This window comes from Myodes glareolus, chromosome 20 (genome assembly GCF_982192425.1).
Source record: "Myodes glareolus chromosome 20, mMyoGla1.1, whole genome shotgun sequence".
Lineage (NCBI taxonomy): Eukaryota > Metazoa > Chordata > Mammalia > Rodentia > Cricetidae > Myodes > Myodes glareolus.
The window spans coordinates 3,071,328-3,093,402 of NC_142045.1; the positions used below are offsets into that span (position 1 = coordinate 3,071,328).

Here is a 22,075-nt window from a genome sequence, read left to right on the forward strand (position 1 = left end):
GAGCTCTACATTATTCTTTGCACCCCTCCCTGCCTGTCCCCTCTTTTTTGACAGTTTTCAAGGTCCCCATGCTCTCAATTTACTCAGGAGATCTTGTCTTTTTTGTTTTACTACCCATGTAGATTAGATCTACATATGTCTCTCTTAGGATCCTCATTGTTGTCTAGGTTCTCTGGGAATGTGATTTGTGGTCTGCTTTTTTTTGATTTATGTTTTAAAACCACTTATAAGTGAGTACATGTGATAATTGTCTTTCTGAGTCTGGGTTCCCTTACTCAAAACGATGTTTTCTAGCTCCATCCATTTGCCTTCAAAATTCAAGATGCCGTTATTTTCTTTTCTGCTGTGTAGTACTCCGTTGTGTAAATGTATCACATTTTCCTTATCCATGTTTCAGTTGAAAAGCATTTAGGTTGTTTCCAGGTTCTGACTATGACAATGCTGCTATGAACATAGTTGAGTATATATATCCTTGTGGCACTTCTGAGCATCCTTTGGATATATACCCAAATGTGGGTCTTGAGGAAGGTCTTTTCCTAATTTTCTGATATCAACCTGTATAAAAATGAAAATAGACCCATAACTATCACCATGCACAAAACTCAAGTCCAAATGGATCAAAGACCTCAACATAAAGTTAGCCACACTGAATCTTATAGAAGAGAAAATGGGAAGTACACTTGAACACACTGGCACTGGAGACCACTTCCTAAATATAACCCCAGGAGCACAGACACTGAGACAATTAATAAATGGGACCTCCAGAAACTGAAAAGCTTCTGTGAAGCAAAGGACGTGGTCAACAAGACAAAACGATAGCCTACAGAATGGGAAAAGATCTTCACTAACTCCACATTAGGCAGAAGTCTGACCCCAAAATATACAAAGAACTCAAGAAATTGGTCATCAAAAGAACAAATAATCCAATAAAAAATGAAGTACTGACCTAAAGAGAGAACTCTCAATAGAGAATTTAAAATGGCTGAAAGACACTGAAGGAAATGTTTAGTATCCTTAGTTATCAGGGAAATGTAAATCAAAACAACTCTGAGATTCCATCTTACACCAGTAAGAATGGCCAAGATCAAAAACACTGATGACAACTTATGCTGGAATTTACTGGTTCCTGTGTGATTACAGATGAGGCTTGCTCACAGAATTTGGGCGGCTCAGGTAGCTGCCTAACTGACAGCTCAGTATGGCCTGAAAAATAACTCACAAAAGTATCCCTCAAGATTCCAGAACCACTTACAGGAATGTTGGGGGGAGATAGTAAAGCATATATCATTATTCCAGCTATTGTTATTACTCATATAATTGTTCTGGAACATTAAGTTAAGATGTGTTGCATTTGCTTATTTTGTGGAATATTTGTTTAATTATGCAATGATGTGTTATATTCTTTTATGGTGCATTTTTTTTGAATCTGTAAAGCTCTGTCATTCCTCCTGCCTAAAACACTTGATTGTTCAGATAAAGAACTGAATGGCAAATAGCTAGACAGAAGAAAGGATAGACAAGAATGCCAGATAGGGAGAATAAAAAGAAGAGAAATCTAGACTCAAGTGATTAATAGGATGAATGAGAAAGGAGAAGGAGAACATGCCTGGGGACAGTAACTGAAGCACACAGTCAACTATGGAGTTAGAAAGAAAGAAAAATCTATAGAATAAAGAAAGGTAAAAAGCTCAGAGGTAAAACATAGTTAAAAAGGAATGGGACAATTTAAGTTAAAATATTGGCTAGAAAAACCAAGCTAAAGCTGGGCTTTTAAAGTAAGAATATGTCTCCATGTATTTATTTGGGAGCCGGTAGTAGGCCCCCAAAGGGGGGATAAAACAGAAACAATTATATATAACCTTTGGAAGAGGTTTGTGAATGGTGCAAACTTTATGTATGGCTCAGGTCTTTCTTGATGAGCCTCTCTAGGAAGGAATGTTATAATTTGGAAAAATAGCTACCAAACAACTGCACATAAGTCAAGATTCAGAAATGCAAAGTGGAAATGTATTAGAATGATGTCTGAAATATGTCTGTGCAAAGACAGCAAATAATTCGACCTGCTCTATGTATGTGGCATCTTGGAAAGAAGCCAGCAAGAAAGCTGGCACATCATCGTCTGATTTCTCAATGGAAAACATATTTGAATTTTGCAAGATTTTTTTTCTTTTAAAAATTGGCAACTTTGGAAAGAAAACATGTCTCAACAGACACAGGAACTTGCCAAGCCTGAAAGTCTGAGTTTATTCCTCAGAACCAACATGGTAGAAGGAGAGAACAGACTCTTGCAACATGTCCCTTAAGATGTGTGTACATGTACCTCTGTGTGCATGAACATGAGTGTGTATACACGTATTTGTGTTTTTTCTGTGTGCATGTTTTTGTTGGCTCTGTGTGCACGTGTGTGTCTGTGTGTGTGTATGTGTGTGTGCGTGCATGTGTGCCTGTGTTATATCTGTGTATACATGTACATGTGTATAGATGTATGTTTGTGTGTGGTCTATGTGTATGTTTATGGACATTTGTTCTATATGTGTACATGGATGTATACACATGTGTGTTTGTGTTGGCATATATTTTTTAAAAATTATTTAACATGTAGACTAGTCTGTTCATTCTTTATAATAAAAAGAACCTGTTCCATGGATGTTTCTCCTTTGAAAAACAAAACGTAGCCTGAAAAAAGCACAAATTTAGCTCATGTGCAGGATAGTTGACCAATGCCTTGTGTCGTCTTGCTGTGTCAGCATCTGGAAGAGCATGAGCAGCTAGTCTGGTGAAAATCGTGCTACATTATATATATCTCTGCATCGAGAAGTACATTTTTTGCCTGAAAAATTGTCCCAGTCACCCTTCTTCATTTACAAGCTTGTTGACTAAGTCACACACACAAGAAAATGTGCAATAGATCTTGCATTCGCCACCTCTTCTCGGAGAAAAATGACATTAAGAAGATAGATGAAGAGTTATGTAGAGGGAACCATGGGCTGCGTCCTGCCACTCGCCCAACTAGCTTTGTCTGAAATAATTACACGGAAACTGTATTCTTTTAAACACTGCCTGGCCCATTATCTCTAGATAGTTAGTTACTGGCTAACTCTCACATCTTGATTAACTATTTCTAATAATCTGTGTAGCACCACGAGGTGGTGGCTTACCAGGAAAGATTCAGCATGTTTGACCTGGTGGCTGGCTCCATGGTGTCTGCCTCATTGCCCTCTTCCCAGCATTCTGTTCTGTTTACTTCGCCTACCTAATTTTCTGTCCTATCAAAGGGCCAAGGAAGTCTCTTTATTAACCAATGAAAATAACACATAGACAGAAAACCCACCTACATCAGAGTTATTCAAATCCATGAAGGGGAGTGACTACAGAGTCGGAGAGACAGAGCAAGTGTTAGACTCCATAAATCCTCCCCTCTATATTGTGCATAACCCCCAGAAAAGAAATAATGAGCCTTCCTTTGTGACTGGCTTGTATGTGCCATTGATTTATCTTGTGGTAAAAGGAGACTTACTCACTGAAATTGAAACAGACAAGACAGTACAATTGAGGTTTGGCCTCTTGGCCTGCATCCTTATCAGAATTGGAAGCAAATTCAAGGTTTTTCGTTATTTTAGAGTAAGAGACTAGCCTTCTGCCATGGGAATGTTCTATTTTATTCTTTGGACTGAAGCAGTGACTCGTGTGTTTCCTTGTCTGATAATCTGGTATCTTAGTTACTTTCTATTGCTGTGACAGAACACTATGACTGAGAGAATGCTTAGTTTGTGCTTATAGTTACAGCAGCGTAGAGTACATGACAATATGACAGCAGCCAGTAAGGGATGGCTCTGAGGCAATAGCTGAGAGCTTACATCTTGTTATGTAAGCACAAGGCAGAGAGAACTACCTGGGGATAGCATGGACTTTCGAATCCTCAAAGCCAGTCTCAAGTGACACATCTTTTTCAACAAGGTCCTACCTCCTAATCCTTTCCAAATGGTTCCACACACTAGAGAGCAAGTAGGCAAACATGATATTGACAAGGCTATGCTCATTCAAACCACCATACCTGAGATGGAATAAGGAAAGTATATTTCTAACCACCTGCACTGTGATTTTCCAGAGTTCTTCCTGTCTCCGTCTCACATCTTACATCACTATGATTATAGGCATGCATCACATCACCCAGAGTTTTCCTAGGTTCTGAGAACCAAACGCAGGTCTCCATGTTTGTGAGTTTAATAGTGACCCATCTCACCAACATCAATTTACAATTTTATTTTTCTGGTTTACATTTATATTTCTTTTCCAAAATGGCTAATTTTCAATGTCTATCCTATCTTCTTTGACAAGCACACACACAGATCTAGTTACTTTCTAGACCAAATTTAATAGAGCTGTAGCATAAAGTGTAGAGAGGAATGAGTCTCCGTTAAGTCATCCTATAAACACAGGACATAATTGATGTGTATTTTCTACATTCAGTGTTTCTCCTGTTCCTCCTTCTCCCCTTTTTCCTCATCCCCATCCTCCTCCTTTCATCCTGCTCTTTTTTCTAACTTTCCATTAGTTCATTAGGCAGACTTTAAGGACTTTTATGCACTGTCCACTCATCTATGATATAACCTTGCGCTCAATGGTAGGATGCCAAATGCCTGTTTTCTATAGCGAGAATGGACCTCTGACTCTTCTGGGTTCTCAGAATTCTCAGCAACCATACATACATACAGGCAAAAGGGATTTAGCTGTACTTTCCACCTTCTTGTCTCTTAGCACACATTTCTCTTATGTCTGGAAAGAGCTGGATTTTCTGTGTGAAAAAAAAAACAATGAGAAAGTTTAAATCTGGTCAATGCTTGAGGGATGCTATATAACTATCTCCTGACAGCATCCAGATGTCTATCTGTTGAGAGTCAGATTACTGCCGAAGTCTCGACTTGAGTGGAGAAATCTTATCTGAAAATAGTATTTTATAGATAAACTGTCAGATCAATAAACAGATAATTAATAATGTACCTACTGAGACTAGGCAGTAGGTGAAGACTCATGAGAACGGCCCAGAGGACAGAAGTAACTGAACACACACTATACTCTATGATCTAGAGTAAACTTTATTATAAACATTATATATATTTATTTATTATAAACAAGTAAACATTGAATGAGAGATGGAACAGCTGAAATTTAAGGAATTCAGTGCTCAGTATGGTGAACCAGTGAGTGACATGGTGGTGAACCCCAATACCTGCCTTTCCCTCTTTCAGTGTGTGGTCCTGTGCCGCATAAGCATAAAGGAATATGTTGTAATTTTGTCTCTTTTGTGCACCTGACACCTCCCTTTGAAATTTGCCAGAAGGCACAATCTGACTGTATTCTTTTCATATCAGATAAAACACACCATAGACTGCATTAAAAATATTCACATTTTATTTATATGCAGAGATCATGGTCATGTAAACTTTCATTCTTAAGCATCTAAGAAGAGGTATGTCTCTCTCTCTTAGTCTTGCTCTTTGGGCATGTTTTCCTTTGAAACAGGGTCTCATGTTTCCTAAACTGGCCTTGAACACTGTTTATAGTCAAAGATGACCTTGAACTTCTCATCCTCCAGCCTTCACATCTTTAGTGCTGAGATTATTGATGTGCACCGAGTTGCCTGCTTTATTCAGTGGTACTGGCAATGGAACTCGGGGCTTTATGCATGCCAGGCTAGTACTCTACCAACTAGATTGCAGTCACAGCCCTGACTTCAAGATTCTTTAAATTTGTTTATCTCACTGGGATCTTAAAGAAAAGATCAGCAGCCCTGACAACTCAGTTAAGTGTTAACAAAAGGAAGTTACTCTTACAAAATACAGTGTTACAGGTCAACAGAAGGAAGGTGAGATGCAATTACCCTGCAGATGAGCTTCCTTCAGAGAATAATACCGTCAAGACCACAAAAGCCCAACAGGCCTGAAGTGACAGTGAGGAGCTCTTAGGTTCAAAGAGCAAAAAGAAGGCATCTTGATCTTACAGGTTTTCAAGAATCCAGTGATAATTCCCACACCAAACGCCCCAAGCTCCATGCCAAATGCCATCACTAGCATCCAGCTTTAACGCAAGGCCTGCTAGGTCCATGGCAACAGGGAAGGGGCAGACTTTTTTGCAACTACAAAGTGATGAAGAGCTGGATGGCCACAGCAGACTCTCCCACTGTGCCCACAGAGAGACCCCACAGCAGGAAGTGGGCTGATTTCTGGGAGAGGGGACAGGCAGAGGTTCTGTGATCCACCAGTCACATCTATGAAATACAGAAAAGACACCTTTCATGTTCTCCTTCTTATTTGTTACCCCTAGGAGGGACATCATCAAGACAGAAGGGGTTTCTTGGATGCATCCGCTCTTTACACTTGAATGGGCAGAAAGTGGACCTGGAAGAGAGGGCAAAGGTCACGTCTGGAGTCAGACCTGGCTGCCCAGGTCACTGCAGCAGCTATGGAAGCAACTGCCACAATGGTGGCAAGTGTGTGGAAAAGCACAGTGGCTACTCTTGTGACTGCACCAGCTCACCGTATGAGGGACCTTTCTGCCAGAAAGGTAAGCTGGGTATGCATGTCACCACTGTGTCCAGTCCGTAGCATCTGCACACCACGGCCAGTAATCCCAACACTCTTGTGTGTCCATGTATGTGATACTCTATACCCACATGGCATGTTCAAGCCAGTGGTACCAAAGCCGTTGAGAAATATGTACCCAAAAAGCCTTTCTGCTGACACAATAATCTGAATCAGACTAAATCAAACCAAATTAGAAAAGGCCCAGGTTTAATGGATACAAATGTTCTCAAGTTAACTTCCAGCCTCCTCCCCCGCACCCCCACAGAGAGCAGACCGGAAAGGAAGATCAGAATACCACATCTTTGTTCTCTGGGGAGCAATTTAAATACCCCACAGGAATGTTCTTGAGCATCTCTGGGGAGGGGGGTCATTATACTGCAGTCTTTCTTGGGTGCAGAGTCTGAACTGAGGTAACACCCAAGGGAAGGAGCTTGGGATAGAACTTCCACCATTAAATTCCAGACTCTTTGGATATCTGGATGCCAGGGTCTGGGGTGATGCCTTCAACTAAACATTATAGACTCTTCAGGTATATGGAAACCAGAGGCTGGAGTGACACTTCCACCCAAATATATACCATTGATTCTATGTGTGGCAATGGTCAAAGCAATATTCTCCATGCCTTCAAGCAGTGCCCTGGCTTTGTACTCTCAAGTTCTCCCATGTTAAACTCTGCTTAGATCATCAACATAATCATATCCTCTCTGCTAGCATTGGACCTGCATGCTTGCTGGCAGAGCAATTGTGTTTGGTCTAGTTGAAAATGGGCACATCATCCAGTCTAAAGAAATAGCTGAAAACTTGAAATGGATCACTTACTAACATTTTTAGTTTGGATACTCACCTTCCTGGACCTGGAGGGAGGGGGGAGGAACTTGAACTTCCCACAGGGCAGGAAACCCTGACTGCTCTTAGGGATGGAGAGGGAGGAGGAGAGGGAGTGGGGGGAGTGGGAGGGTGTTGGGAGGAGGGGCGGAAATGGAAACTTTTATAATTTAATAAACTTTGAAAAAAAAAAAGAAAATGTTTAAAAGGACCGCAGAGTTGAATACAAAATAAGCTATAAAATCACTTGGGCTATCTTTAATTTTTTTTGAAAGTGTACATGTGAAGAATATAAAAAATTTATTCACTATAAAAATTTATAGTTTTTTTAAACTTTTGTTAACGAAAATGTTTGCTGTGCACCCAATGTAAACAATGTTAAGAGAACAGTATTTAATATTAAAATGAAATATTTTAGCTGCTGCAGAGCCCAGTCAATCTACATGACCCTTATCTATTCATGAAGACACTCTCTTTTGTTGAGTGTGTGTGTGTGTGTGTGTGTGTGTGCGCGCGCACGCGCATGTGTGTGTTTCTATGTATGAGGAATATTCATGCCAGTACAGACCAAAAAAAAGATGGGTATGTGTTCCTCAGGTGATATTTACCCTGTATTTTGAGGCAGAATATCTCAGTAGTTTAGGTTCTCCAATGAACCAGGCAGACTGGCAAGCAAGCTATAGGAATCTGCCAGACTCTGTCTCTCCAGCATTGAGTTTGCACCCAACACTAGTTACTATTTTTAACATGGGTTTTAAGGATAAAACTGTAAGTACTAGAAAAACAGAGCCATCTCTTCAGACTTTAAATACATTTTCAAGTTCTTCCATCAAGCAGTCATTTATTTAATCTCATTTAATCTGGAAATTAAAGAAAAAAAAGCACCCAGTGTTTTCCTTGAAGCATTTTATAACTTAGTTTCTCCTCTCATTCATTCTGTGCTTTTCTTCAACTACTTGGGATTATTTGCTTGTTATTTCCAAGGAACACAATAAACTCCTAGGGAAAACAAAAACTGGAACAAACTTTAGGACCAACAGGTATTAAGTCAAGAATCGGAGCATGAATGATAAAATAACCCCCAACCAATAGCCCTTTACTGAAGACAAAAGTATAAGTTTTTCTATTATGTTTGTTTACTTTGTTGAGGGAATTCATGTGCTATAATGCACATGTGGTGGTTAGAGGAAAACTTGTGACCACTGGTCCTCTCCTTGTACCATGTGGGTCCATGGGTCAAATTCAGGTCCTCAGGTGGGGTGAAAAGTGCTTTTACCTACTGAGCCATCTTGTTAGCCCTAAAACTTTTGTAGATAAAGGCTCATAAACTTATAGCAGTTGTAGCTACTTACACACGGCCTGTAAAAGATCAATCTGGTCAATATTCCATTTGGATTTGGAGGACTCATGAGGCCCTGCCCCTAGCTGACAGCCTATTGACAGTTGATTAGCTGATTAGTTGAGGAAGAGTTGGTTTTCTTTAGGGTTATAACCACTGTTCCTGTGTCCATGCTATCTCAAGCGGTCTTACATGCATGGCAATAAAGACACCATTAACTATATTCAAAGGGTGATAAATAAATAACATGTAGTTAAGAGGGAATCTATGTCGAGGGAAGGGGTTAGAGAAGGTGTGGTAAAAATGCATTTGATGTGTGTCTTAGTTTGCTTTCTACTGCTATAAAAAATGCCTTGACTAAAAATGACTAGGGGAAGGAAGGGTTTGTTTGGCTTACAAGTCACAGCACAATGTCAGGGGAAGGCAAAACAAGAGCCCATGGCAGAACTTGGAGACAGGAAATAAAATAAAATCTATGAAGAAATGCTACTTACTAGCTTACCCTTCTTGGCTTGCTCAGACTGTTTCCTTGCCAAACCCAGGACCACTTGCCTAGGGATTTCACTGCCCAGAGAGGGCTGCACTATCCCATCCCACATTAATCATTAATAAAGAAAGTGTCCACCCAGACTTACCTATAGGCCAATCTGATGGAGGCCCATCCACAGGGCTTATGTCCCAAAAGTCTATCATCTCTACTCTAGGTTTCATCAGGCTGAGTGACAGCATCCACGTCTTCAATTGTTTCTGGGAAAAAAAGAAGAAAAGCACTCCTCATGGGTTGGTCACTCCCTGGGAACATCATTATCATTATTCTCTTGTTGGAATAAATATTTAAATATCTTTATCCAGCACCCAGATGGGCCTCTTTTCAATTTGAGGAAAGGCACAACCAAACCCTCTTCCTGAAGTGAGGAGTGGGTCTGGTCCTCTCCAGGCCCCAGTCAAGGGGTCCCTCCATTTTTTGGGGGGTCCCTCTATTTGACCCAAATAGAAATGTAGGTAACTGATAAAGACCAATGTTTTTAAAAAGGAGACAGTTGTTTATCTTCTCTAAAGAAATTTAGAATATTTAGGGTCAATAATGTCTTTCTCAATTGATCATGTAGGGGTAGGGACTTCCATTTTTGCTTTTCTAATTGAGATTTGAGTGTTTGATTGTCCCTTTCCATGAAGACCTGTCCCCTTGGATTATATGGAATGCTAGTGGAATAAAAAGTTTTTCATGTTTGAAGAAAGTCTACAAAGGCCTTACCAATAAAGCATGGGGGCATTACCTGTTTTAATTTGGCTAGGTAAGCCAAGGATGGCACAACTTTGTAGCATATGGCTAATAGCATGTTTGAGTTTCTCTCTGGCATGTGACAAAGCCCAACAGACTCAGGAGAAGGTATTCACTGAATGAAAAATGTATTTAAGCTTCTGGAATGGAAAATAATGTGTAACATCAATTTGCCAGAGATGGTTAGGGTAACCCCCCATGGATTGCTTCCCACATTTTGGAGGGGAAGAACCTGGAGAAAAGGCCTACAGAATTTACAAGTCTAAACAATTTTTTTCAAGTTCAACTGGTAATTGCGGGACCTATGTTTTAGGCCCCTCCAGTTAGCATGGGTCAAAAGGTGGAAATGTATGGTTTCCAAAGCAATATTGCAACAAGGCATGGAAGCCAGGTTGTCAGCCAGCTGATTTCCCCTGGAGAGAAATCCAGGTAAGTTTTGGTGACCTCTAAGATATTGTAGAAAGATGGAATTAATCCTTTGTTTAAGCAATAGGTGAGCTTGAATCATTAGAGGGGATATGGGATTGGAGTCTAGTTTAGTATGGGCCTCACCCAGATAGGGCAAAAGATTTACAACATATGGGCTATCAGAAATAAAGATTGAATGGCTCTGGTATGGAATCCAATGTTAAAATAACAGCAAATAATTCTTTAATTTGTGTGGATCCCTCCAGCTCATGGGAAATTGATTTTATAGGCATTGGCTCCTCTCCCCATAGGAGAGGTGGGAATACAATATGTGCCACCCCTATCCCCATAGGTAAACACTGTAAGAAAATCAGGATTGAGTTTAGAGAGGAAAAGCTTAAGGTGCCTCCACTCCAGATAAGAAAAGGAGCTCATCCATTTGTGAAGGCAATAATGGCAATCAATTTTTCCTGAGAATCCACCAAGGCTATGACAGTTCTACTATTATTTCTCTGAAGCCAGGTGAAATCGGTGATTTTAAATGGAACAATAAGGGAATGAGGTTCTGTGCCAAATGTCCTGACCAAAATATCCCTACCTTTAATGATGCAATCAGCTATCTAATTGGTTGTGGAATAGACCCTGGGAACTCCATCCATTTAGAGGTGAACCCAATGAATAGGCTCCCCCTCCTGTGCTAATAATGCAGAGCATAATGTTTCCCCAGAAAAGACATTTAAAAAGACAGGTAGGTTAGGAACAAAGCTCCTCATGGCCACCATGTCAATGGCCTGCTGGAGCTGACATAAGATCTGTCGATAGTGAGAGGATGAAGTATCTTGGGATGAAAGATCAAGGCCCTTTAGGAGTTCAACAATGGAGCCAATTCTTTGTGGAAACAGATAACTATGGTCTCATCCAATTCATTTCTTTTAATACCTTTTGGAGTTGAGGTAGGATATAGGAATTCTTGATGTGTAATTGGGGAAACCAAATCAAGATGGATCCCACAATTTTAAAGGGAAGAATAGACTGAATTTAATCTGGATCTACCTTGAAGTTATTAACCTTTAGCTGTGAGGTCACGCAGGCCTGATGATGTGAGGCTTCCCAAAATAATGACATCATATAAATATAGAATAAAATATTAGGATGTTCATTAAGGAGGAAAAGATATGTAACATTAAATACTGACATATGGGTGGGATGTTAGCCATCCCCAGAGGTAATATTGTCCATTTAAACCTCTGATCTGGGCCCTGTAAGTTAGTTGAGAGCAACTAATGAGTGAAGGAAGAGGGCCCATGTGTTCATCCTGGTCGCCCAGAACTGAAATAAGCCCACAGAAACTGTATTCATTAAATCATTGCTTGGCCCATTAGCTCTAGCTTCTTATTGGCTAACTCATATTACTTTAATCCATCTCCATTAATCTGTGTATCACCATGTGGCAGTGGCTTACCAGGTAAGATCCCTAGTGTCTGTCTCCCGAGGCTCCATGGCGTCTCTTTGACTCTGTCCTTCTTTCTCCCAGCATTCAGTTTAGTCCTTCCCGCCTACCTAAGTTCTGCCCTAACAACAGGCCAAGGCAGTTTCTTTATTCATTAATGGTAATCACAGCACACAGAGGGGACTTCCACATCACCTCCCCTTTTCTGTTTAAATGAAAAAGGAAGGTTTTAACTTCAACAAGTGAGAATGCAAACTTTTTCATATTATCTGAATATAATAAGTTAGAGAAGAAGTAATCTTTAATGTCAGCAATTATTAGGTGATAAGTGTTAGGAACAGCAGATATCCAGGGGATACTCCTCTGTGGGGGGTCCCAAATGGGATCATCCTCTCATGAATTTTACTTAAGTCATATAAAATCTCCAGAAGCCATTAGCTTTTTTTATAACTAAAACAGGGGAATTCCAAGGACTCACAGATGGCTGGACACACCCCAATAACGGTTGTTTTTTTAACCAGGGCATCAAGTTATTGTAACTTCAAAGAAGGTAGATGCCACTGCTCAACCCACATGGGATCACCAGGGTCCCAATGGATTTTTGGCACTGGGGAGTGAGCAGTGGCCCTTAGGATTAGGGGTAAACCTGAGAACTAAGGTGGGCAGCTTGTCCCTATTTAAATTGTAACTCACATCTCTCAGTGTAAAAGGCCTTATGGTCAGTGGTAATACACGCCTCAGCATCCCTGAGGATGTCTTGCACAAGGAGTTTAGCAATTAGGCCAGAGACCACCAAGGAATTCACCTCCCTGTGATTACCATTGGAATCAGTTCAGGGCAGCCAGTTGGTCATCTCCCATGATGCAGGTTGCCCACCCACACCAGGTACAGTACAGGTGTCCCCGGGACCAGCTGCCAGGAGGAGGGCGCTCCTCTTTTCTGATGACCATGAGATCGGCCACAGTGTCTATAAGGAACCTAAAGGTTCTATCTCTTATTGTTAAGGCCATCTTTGGTCTTAGTCCGGGTATCAAAGGTACTGTCCAATGTTCTTTGAATGCCTTTTTTCCCTTATATACAATTCAAATCCAAATAAATCCCATCTGTTAAGGTGTATACTGTCCTGGTTTTTGTTGCTATTGCACATGCCCTTCCCTACCTAGTGTCAGATTCTTTTCTTTGTCAACCCCTTCAAATGCTCCTGGCCACCAGCAACCTTCTGCCACCCTGGAAGCCATTCCTCTTTCCGTCTCTGTGGATTTGCTAAGACTGGAACTCTCTTATAAAGGAACCCTAATACATATTTCTTCTTTGCGTCACCTTTCTTGCATTAGATAGTGTTGTCATTTCATTCACTCCATGGCAATTTTTTTCTTTCCATTGCTAGTGTTTTGTGGATATTCCTAACTGTGCTTGCCAGTTTGTCAGTCAGTGGACACTAAACTTTCCCCACTTTCTGATGCTTCTCAGTATTACTATCCCTGAGACTCTGTGCATGTTTGGAAATGCCATGATTTATTTTTTAATTTTGTGTCACTTTGTTGCATTTATTTATGTGAGCAAGTTAAGCTCTTGGGGTTCGTATGTGCCATGTGGCCCTGTAGAAGTTAAGCAACTTTCAGAACGTGGTTTCTCTTCTATCTGTTTGTGACGACACAGTGAAGAAACCATCAGAACATGGTTTCTTGTCCTCCCCCTGTCAGTGATGGCCCAGTGGAGAAATCACGGAAATGGCTGCTTCGTGGAGAGCATGCCTTTGTTGATTGTGGATATGAAAGAGAGAACAGACATCAGCAACTAGAAGGAAAGAAAAGAAGAAAATAGGACTGGCCAGGGCTCCCTCCCCTGCAGGGGTTGAGGGCTGGCAAAGAAGAAGAAGAAAATAGAAGAGATAGACTAGCAAAAGAAGCAGGAGTGGGGGGCGGTAGGGGACCTCAGTTTTGTAATCTATAATAGCCTGGGAAGTAGCATAGTGGAAGAGGTGGGATGGCTCAGTGGGCCAGAATTCTAGTGTTGCATTTGAACTGTGCAACAGGTACATGTTTTAGGTACCAGGGGAACCTGGATGTTAGCCTTGGGCTTTGATAGGTAAGCACAGATATGTGAAGGGAACTGGCCCTTTCCGGTAGGCAGAAACCCATTTCACAGGTTCCCGAGAAAAGGTGTCTGTAAGCTTTGATTGATATATCCACCAGAAATCCTCCTAGAGTTCAGCTTGAACTAAGCCTAGACTTTCATTTTGACCAACCCAATGGGCCTGCTGTTTTCCCCTTTAGACCTAACATGGCTGTATAGCACTGGGTATAAAACTCAGGTCACTAAGATTGGTGAGTGACCAAGGCACATACCTGCTGAACCACCTTGCTAAGGGTGTTATATTTCTTGAGGAACTGCCCAATCACTTTTCAAAGTAGGTTGCAGATTTTCCATCCTTACCAGAAGTGCACAAAAGCTCTGGTATTTCTGCACTCTCACACACTTGTTATTGTATGTCAGTCTTATAACAGACAGCCTACTGCATGGGAAATGGTGTCATACTGTGCTTCTGACAGACAGCATGGGAAATGGTGTCACATTGTGCTTCTGGCTTGCTCATACCTAATGACTAGTCATCTTAAACATTGTTTTAAATCATTACCATTCATTTCTACATCTTTTTTGAAAAACTGCATATTCAAATCTTTTGCAGATCTTTACTCTGGTTGCAATTCATTTTCAATTTTCTTTTTTTCTGACTATATGTCCCCTATAGGAAATTTGCAAGTTTATCCTCCCAGTCTGTGAGTTTTCTTCTCACATTCTTCATTTTATCTTTGAAAGATAAAAAAGTTCCTACATTCTGATGGAACCTAATTTATCTTTTCTTTCTTTTATTGATTATACTTTTATTGTCATACATGAGAAACAACTGGTGGGTTTAAGAACACAAAAATTTATATCTATGATTTCTTCTAAGTATACTATAATTTTAGCCCTTCTATTCAGGACCTTGTTGCATTTTGAGTTAATGTTTATATTTAACACAAGACTGCTCTTTATATGATTTTATTCTTTCCTTTGCCAAATTCCAATTATTTTCTTTCTTTCTTTCCTTCTTTCTTTCTTTCTTTATTAGATGCTCTCTCTATGTATCTATCTAGTGTGTGTGTGGGAGAGGGAGGGAAGAGAAAGAGAAGGGGAAAGATATATATATATATATGTATGTATGTATATATACATATATATATGTGTATGTATGTATATATATATATAGAGAGAGAGAGAGAGAGAGAAAGAGAGAGAGAGAGAGAAAGAGAGAGAGAGAGAGAGAGATTACCAGCATGCCAGGGCACCTGTGATGCTAGAGCACGACTCGAATGAGCAGCTTCTTTCAGTCCATCACATGGCCTGACCTGAACTGACTGAACTCAGATCCTCGGTCTTGTTTGCAAACATCTTTATTTTCTCAGCCACCTTGGTAGCCTTGACACGATTCTTCTTCCTGCTAATATCCATACACCTGGTCATGATTTATCCGTGTGTACTTCTTTGCCTCCAGCTCTCTTCCATTGTTGACTGAATGATCGATTCCATCACTTGAATATTTTCATCGTTAAAACTGCTAGATAATAAATTTGGAAATTGATTACAAATCTAGAAAGTTAAACCTAACTACACAGACAATCATTTAATAAATGAACAAAAGTATTGCTTGTATTTGATATAGTGGAGATGTGGCAATCATGGTGTATCTTTTGTTTATGCCGCACATTTCGTCCTATAAGTACTTCCTGCATATATCACAAATATTTGCAAGCATGAGTTTTATCCATAACGATAGCTCCCACTGTAAGCACTATCTTCTCTTCTCTTACTGAATTCACCTGCCACCGAATCTCTGCAGAAAGAGTCTGGGTTCCGGTTCTTATTCACTTACCATTGTCCCTGTTAGACAGTAGCTAAGTATTTAATCTCAAAATTCCTTGATTTCTGTATTTATAATGTGTGGGAAATGCAAAGTTTTATAATAGGGATCATGTTTAGCACTCAATGCATACTGCATACAGCATACAAATTCTCTCCAAATGCTTGCTGTTACTAGTTTTGAAATGTTATACTATCAGAAGTTAAAATAATAATAAAAATAAAATTCACTGAATATGCTTTAGATTTTATTCATAAGTAATATGGAAAACTAAACCCATTCCAGTACCTTTATCTCCTGTCATAAAACAGAAGAAAATGATTAAAAAGCAGAATCTACAAATGTTGTTGAATTAGGCTTTATATTGAAACAAACAATGTGAAAGCATTAGGAACAATTAATATTAGTTTCAGCAAAAGAATGAGAACATTTTTTGTGTGGTATGTCTAATTATACATGTTTTTCTATTTTTAACTTATCGTCCTAAGAAGAAGAAAAAATTCATAATCTATATGCCCATATCTAATTTGTTTTTCATATATTATGAATCACATATACATTTGACTATATAAATAAACACCAAGTAAAGACTTTTACTTTGTTACCTAGGAGATAGTAACTCATAATGCACCTGTTAAGTCCTTAAGGAAGACACCTGTATCAAGCAGATCATGCCCATATATGTATGCCTCCTATTTTTAGCATAAGAATCACTGCTATGACTTCCTTGATGAAAACCAAACATTCTTTCTTAACCTTGCCCAAATTGCACTGTAGTCCTGGTCTGGCACACAGTATGCATAAACTTGTAGCATTAATTTGGTGGCACAACTACAGCAGAGTTTTCACAAGGCGGGAAAGTGGCAAGGGCATTACGAAGTAAGTTCAAGTCTGCTTATGTTCTCAGTGTCCCACACATAGCCAGGGAATGTTGAGAAAGATTAGAAACCCTGCATCCTTCATTTGAGAGGGAAAGAAACCTATCATATCCATATTAACTTAAGCTTACCACAGAGTGTTCCAGTCAAACGTGTGCACACAGATCTATAATGTCTTACTACACAAGGCAACTTTTTTTCACACCCACATATAAAAAGAAGAAAGTGAAATTTAGCTCAAAATCAAGCTGGCCCTTGGCAGGATAAATGTTTCAATATTTCAGCATGTCAACTGACATACGGTCAACAATGTGAAATATTACTTAAGGGCAACTGGGATGGGCTTAGGTTAAATTATCTTCTTTTTCTCTGTGTTTGTGTATTTGCAGCAATATCTACTGGTGTGTGTGTGTGTACAGCATTGTGTACCGGTGTGTGTGTGTACTCATGCATGCATCAACACTTATTTGGAGTCCAGAGATCATTAATAAATGCCTTCCTCAGTTGCTCTTCATTTGATCTTCCTGGGACAAGATTTCTTAACAAATTCGGCACTCACCAGTTTCTAGACTAGTCAAGGAACACTGGGGTTCTTCCTGTCTGTACCTCCCCAGCTCTGGTGTTACATATACAAGCCACCACACCTATCTTTTTATGTAGGTGCTGGAGGTCGAAAATCACCTCCTGGCAATTGTGCAGAAAACTCTTTACCAACTGAGCCATCTCCCCGGCTCTAGGTGACACTTTCTTGCAACATAGATATTCCGTAAGTCCAAACCCTGCTGGGCAATCCTACTCAGTGCTTTACAAAGACTGTCTCACTAAACAACATGGTGACACAAAGAAAGGGTTAGTGTTCTGATCAACTTGCTTAGACACATCTGTAATTATAAACAACGGATGCAGAGGACTTGGCAAATGGCTCTGCCAGCAGCATGTTTGTCCCACAGGCATAAGAGTCTGAGTCTGGATACCCAGCACCACTGTAGGAAACAAGATAAAACCAGATGTTTCACTAGAGGACATGAGATAATAAGAGTCCTGCGCTCACGGGCCAGCCAGTCTAACCAGTCCACGAACTTTAGGTTCAGTGTCTCAATTTGAGAGTGACAGGGGAGGACATGTTTCCAGTATCAACCCAAATCCTCATCTGCACATGTGAACATACACACAAGAATGGATTTGATCTGCCTCAAAATTAGTAAGAAGCACAGTGTCTGATTTTTTTTTTAACACTGCTCACACAGTGCTTTGTGCAAGGGAAAAATGAGCAGGCATTATAGCTACCTCAGGTAGCTTAATGACTCCATGTTTGAAACTATGTTCTCCTCTTCCTTTCTCTCTCTCTCTCTCTCTTTTTCTGCAGAGATTTCAGCTCTTTTTGATTCCAGCAGCTCGGTTATATACATGTTCCAGGAACCATACCCGGTGACCAAGAACACAAGTCTGTCATCTTCAGCTATCTACGCAGATACAGCTCCGTCAAAGGAAACCATCACACTGAGCTTCGTGACGGCACAGGCCCCCAGCCTCCTGCTCTTCCTCAATTCCTCTTCTCATGACTTTCTGGCTCTCTTGCTCTGCAAAAATGGTGAGTTGGTGGCAGGAAGCCACAAGACTAGCCTTGCCGGAAGGTGCAGCTCCTGCTCAGCAGTACCATGCACAGCCTAGCAGCAGGGCAGCCTCAGCAGAACACTTCCTTCCACTAATTCCCATAATTCGTATCTTGGGACCATGTCAATTTGCCATCAAGCTCTCAAACTCATCAACTTTAATTTGTCTTAATTGTGTTGTGGTGACTCTTTATTATTTATTCTATGCTGGAATCCATTAAGTATAAAAGCTCATAGGGAGGTCTGAGTTTCAGAAGGGCAGATTCCACATGTGTCTGTCATCTTTGCTGCCATGCTCTTCACTGTGGCCTGGCAAAGCATAACTACTGGTTGTGTTAATAGATGGGCATTGTCTAGGTTTTTCAGAGAAATGTGATGTGGGAGTCATATGCTGTGGCACAGAACCTCACTTCTGAGAATTTGATTTTCTCTTAGACACCAACTCTTTCTCCATAGTCACTGACTGTTGATCTGTGATATTTGCCACTCTGAAATGGCAAGGCTTAGAGTATTCTAGTTAGCCAAAGAGTACCACTGATTCAGAAATGGAGTTTTGCTATTTCTTTCCATTCTGGCAACTATTGCAATTATTTCTAAAGTGTATGCCTCCTTCTAGGGCTTTGCCACATACATAGATGATCTCAAGTGTCTTTTGAAGGCTGCAGTTTGTTGTTATTGTGCTTCTTCACTGTTGACATTCCCAGTGCAATAGAATTTGCAAAGGAACCTTCCCTTCTCAGTTTTCCAGCTATCTACAGCATCTACTGTCAAGATGCTCATGAGCACCTGATGATGATGTGAATTGAGCTCTGGAAAGAAGGGACCTCACGGATGCAAGAATGTTTAAAAAAAAGACAGAAATTGTGTCGTGCAAGAAATATTGATGGTAACACGTATGGCCACAGTTGGAAGTCAAGCTTCATGATCACATGATTTCTTTTTAATCACACTATGCCAATAGCGCTGACCAAGTACTCTCTGAAATCAGAATCTGTGAATAGCAGTTGTTCAAACAAATGAGCCACTGAAACAAACACGTACTTCCCTATCACATGATCTCACACAGCACTGTCCTGTGGTTAGGAATATGGTTCTAGTCTGTGTACCACGACAGGATTTCAGACTTTTGATCAATTCATCTCAATCACAAAGCTAAGATCTAGGGTGTAGTGTGGTGTGGTGCAGCAGAAGTGAAACGCGTGGAAGGCAGCGTGAATGTGACCCTGTCTGCATCTCAGGGGCAAACTACATAGTTTTTGGTGTGGCTGTTTCTGTGTGTGTGTGTGTATGTGTGTGTGTGTGTATGTGTGTGTGTGTGTTATCTTTATTTCTCATAGTGTACTATGTATGACATGAATATAAAGAACTACTCATTTATTCATAATAATTTATAATGAAACCTAGGGACTATGGAGGACGAACTAGTCTAAAAGTCAAAAATAATAATAGAGAGCCCATAAGATGATACAGATGTCGTTTATTCTGAGACTAACATAGATGAAAAAAAGTAAAATATGAGTAGTCAAGAAAGAAGGGAGAGAAAGAGAAGAATGAGGAGGAGGGGGAGGAAAAGGAAGAGGAAGCAGAGAGTAAAGAGGAAGAAGGGAGGAGAAAGACAGAAAAAGGAAGAGGAAGATGGGGAAGAAGAGGAGATTTGATTAGGTTTTAAAGCCCAAGGGCCTTTTAATTACCTGCTTCTCACTAGACTTTTAAGATTATGTACAAAAATACGCCAACAGATCCAATCTTCAGCCTTGCCTTTTGGGTGTGTGAGGCTGTCTTTGGACCATGGGCATGGACAATCTGAGCAGGTACATATAGGATAGACAGCGAGTCCATGGAATGGCCAGAATGGTCTCCTGAAAGTCAGCCATTACTCTCCCTTCTAACATGTATCACTTTCTCCTTTTGTTTTTGGGCCACGGTAAGATGGGTATACAGACCCAATTGTCCCCGAAGTGTTTTTAGAGTAGGCCTTCAACATGCCTACACCACTCACAGTGTACTTCTGACATCGTAACTGCCAAGAATACATGAAATGCACAGCAGGAATCACTGTGTCCAGTTATTCTAAAGATGCCATACTGTGCTTAACTCTCCTCGTGTCTGGCTAGCCATTGATAATGATATTCTTACTGTGCCAGGTTTCTACAGTTCTAGAAACGTGACGTGCAAGGACATCAAATAACTTGTTCATCATAGCACAGAGTTTACTCTGAGACTTTGGAGAGAGAAACTAGTTGCACAGTTTTGAGACTGATCTGAAGCAAGTTGACTTAAGTACTGACTAAGAAAACGGACTTTGGTCAGAATCACCCTGAGTTCCGACAAGAGTCACACTTTGCAGGGGCTTAAAAAGACATACCGCATAATGCATTGCACCTTCTATGAGGTCCAATCAGGGGCAAAACTACATTCTGATGTATTTTCTACCTATGTACCTCCCATATACATGTGATCAAGTACATCTGGTGTAGTAGGTTAGAAAACAAACAAACAAACAAAAAAACCTCTTGTTTTGAGAGGTAAAAACACAGGACATATTGTTTCCCCAAAATTACAACTAGCATTTTAGGAAATTAGCTTGCCCTTGTGCATGTGGGGCTTACAGAAGAACCTTGGCTCTTACAATCACAAATAAACTTCAGCAAGGGGGTGCAACCCTCCTTACTCTGCTCAATGCCATAGTATTTGGTTGTTTGGTTTATTCTTGTGGGAGACTTTCCCTGGAACTCTCAGGCTTGCTGCCCCAGCCCCTGAGTGGTAGGATTATAGATGTGCAGCACCACACCAAGTCTGTTTTCTTAATTAAGAGGGCTGGATGAAAAGTGCTAATCCCTTAATCTTTGAAACACATATTTTTTTAAATAATTGACATTTCTTTAGTAGGAAATTATTCTTGAATCCTCCCTGGAATATTCACTTGTGTCTTCATTTCAAGACATTCTTAAAGTGTCTACTAATCCTCACTTGACTGTGTAGATACTCACATTTAAAAGACTCCAATGAAATTCAGGAAACAGAGATGCATAGAGTCTAACTATTGGCTGTGTAGGTCTCAAGCAGATGTGATAGATCAGGTATGCAGCATGGCTTTTCTGGCTAACAGAAGAGGCTCTTGATACAGAAAGCCCCTCTGTTAAAGATGTGGATCCCATCCTACAAGATAGTCATTGGTATTTCCAGGTTCTTGTAGCTGGAACAAAGAATTGGGCCAGAGACACAAGGATAGTGGTAGAAACAGACAGCTCATTAAGAAGAAGAAAGGCATTTCTGAGTGGGGCAGTAGGCTTGTGGGTTGGAACTAGCCTTAGGGCCATGTCCTTTTATAGGTTGTTTGTACAACTACCTTCCTATTCCTAGCCCAGGAATGTAACGTGCACATTTTCTGTTTGATCACATGTTTTATTCAGGGGAGGGATTTCCTTGATAATGGGCTTTTTATATGATAATTGATTCCCTTCCTCTTACTCCTGCCCTCCCACCACACTTGTACTCCATGCAGTGGGTACTCAGGTAGTGCAGAAGACGGTGAATTCAGCATCTCTGGTACTTCCACGCATCTCCTTATCCCCCAAACACATAGGTAAGACATCATCCCTGTAGTTTCCTTAATTCTCCTGGTGCTATCATTAGAATGACTAATGTGAGAGACTGGAAATAATCAACCAGTACTGTCTTGAAATGAGACATATGAAAAGAGATAGATTCAGAAACTGCCCAAAATATGCAAAAACCAACCAAGACAGACTTGGAGTGATCTGATTTCTGTAGTAGTAGTCTAGCTAGAAA

At 40.4% G+C, this 22,075-nt stretch overlaps 1 protein-coding gene across 1 annotated transcript in view; it reads left to right on the top strand.

Annotated features, from left to right (window-relative positions):
* Window positions 1-22,075, top strand: part of LOC148118756 (contactin-associated protein like 5-1-like) — a 918,003-nt gene that overhangs the window by 774,118 nt on the left and 121,810 nt on the right. Inside the window, exons 18-19 of the mRNA XM_087899418.1 lie at window positions 6,325-6,564; window positions 18,037-18,261. Coding sequence (XP_087755544.1) covers window positions 6,325-6,564; window positions 18,037-18,261 — 465 coding nt within the window. The remainder of the gene's footprint in view (window positions 1-6,324; window positions 6,565-18,036; window positions 18,262-22,075) is intronic.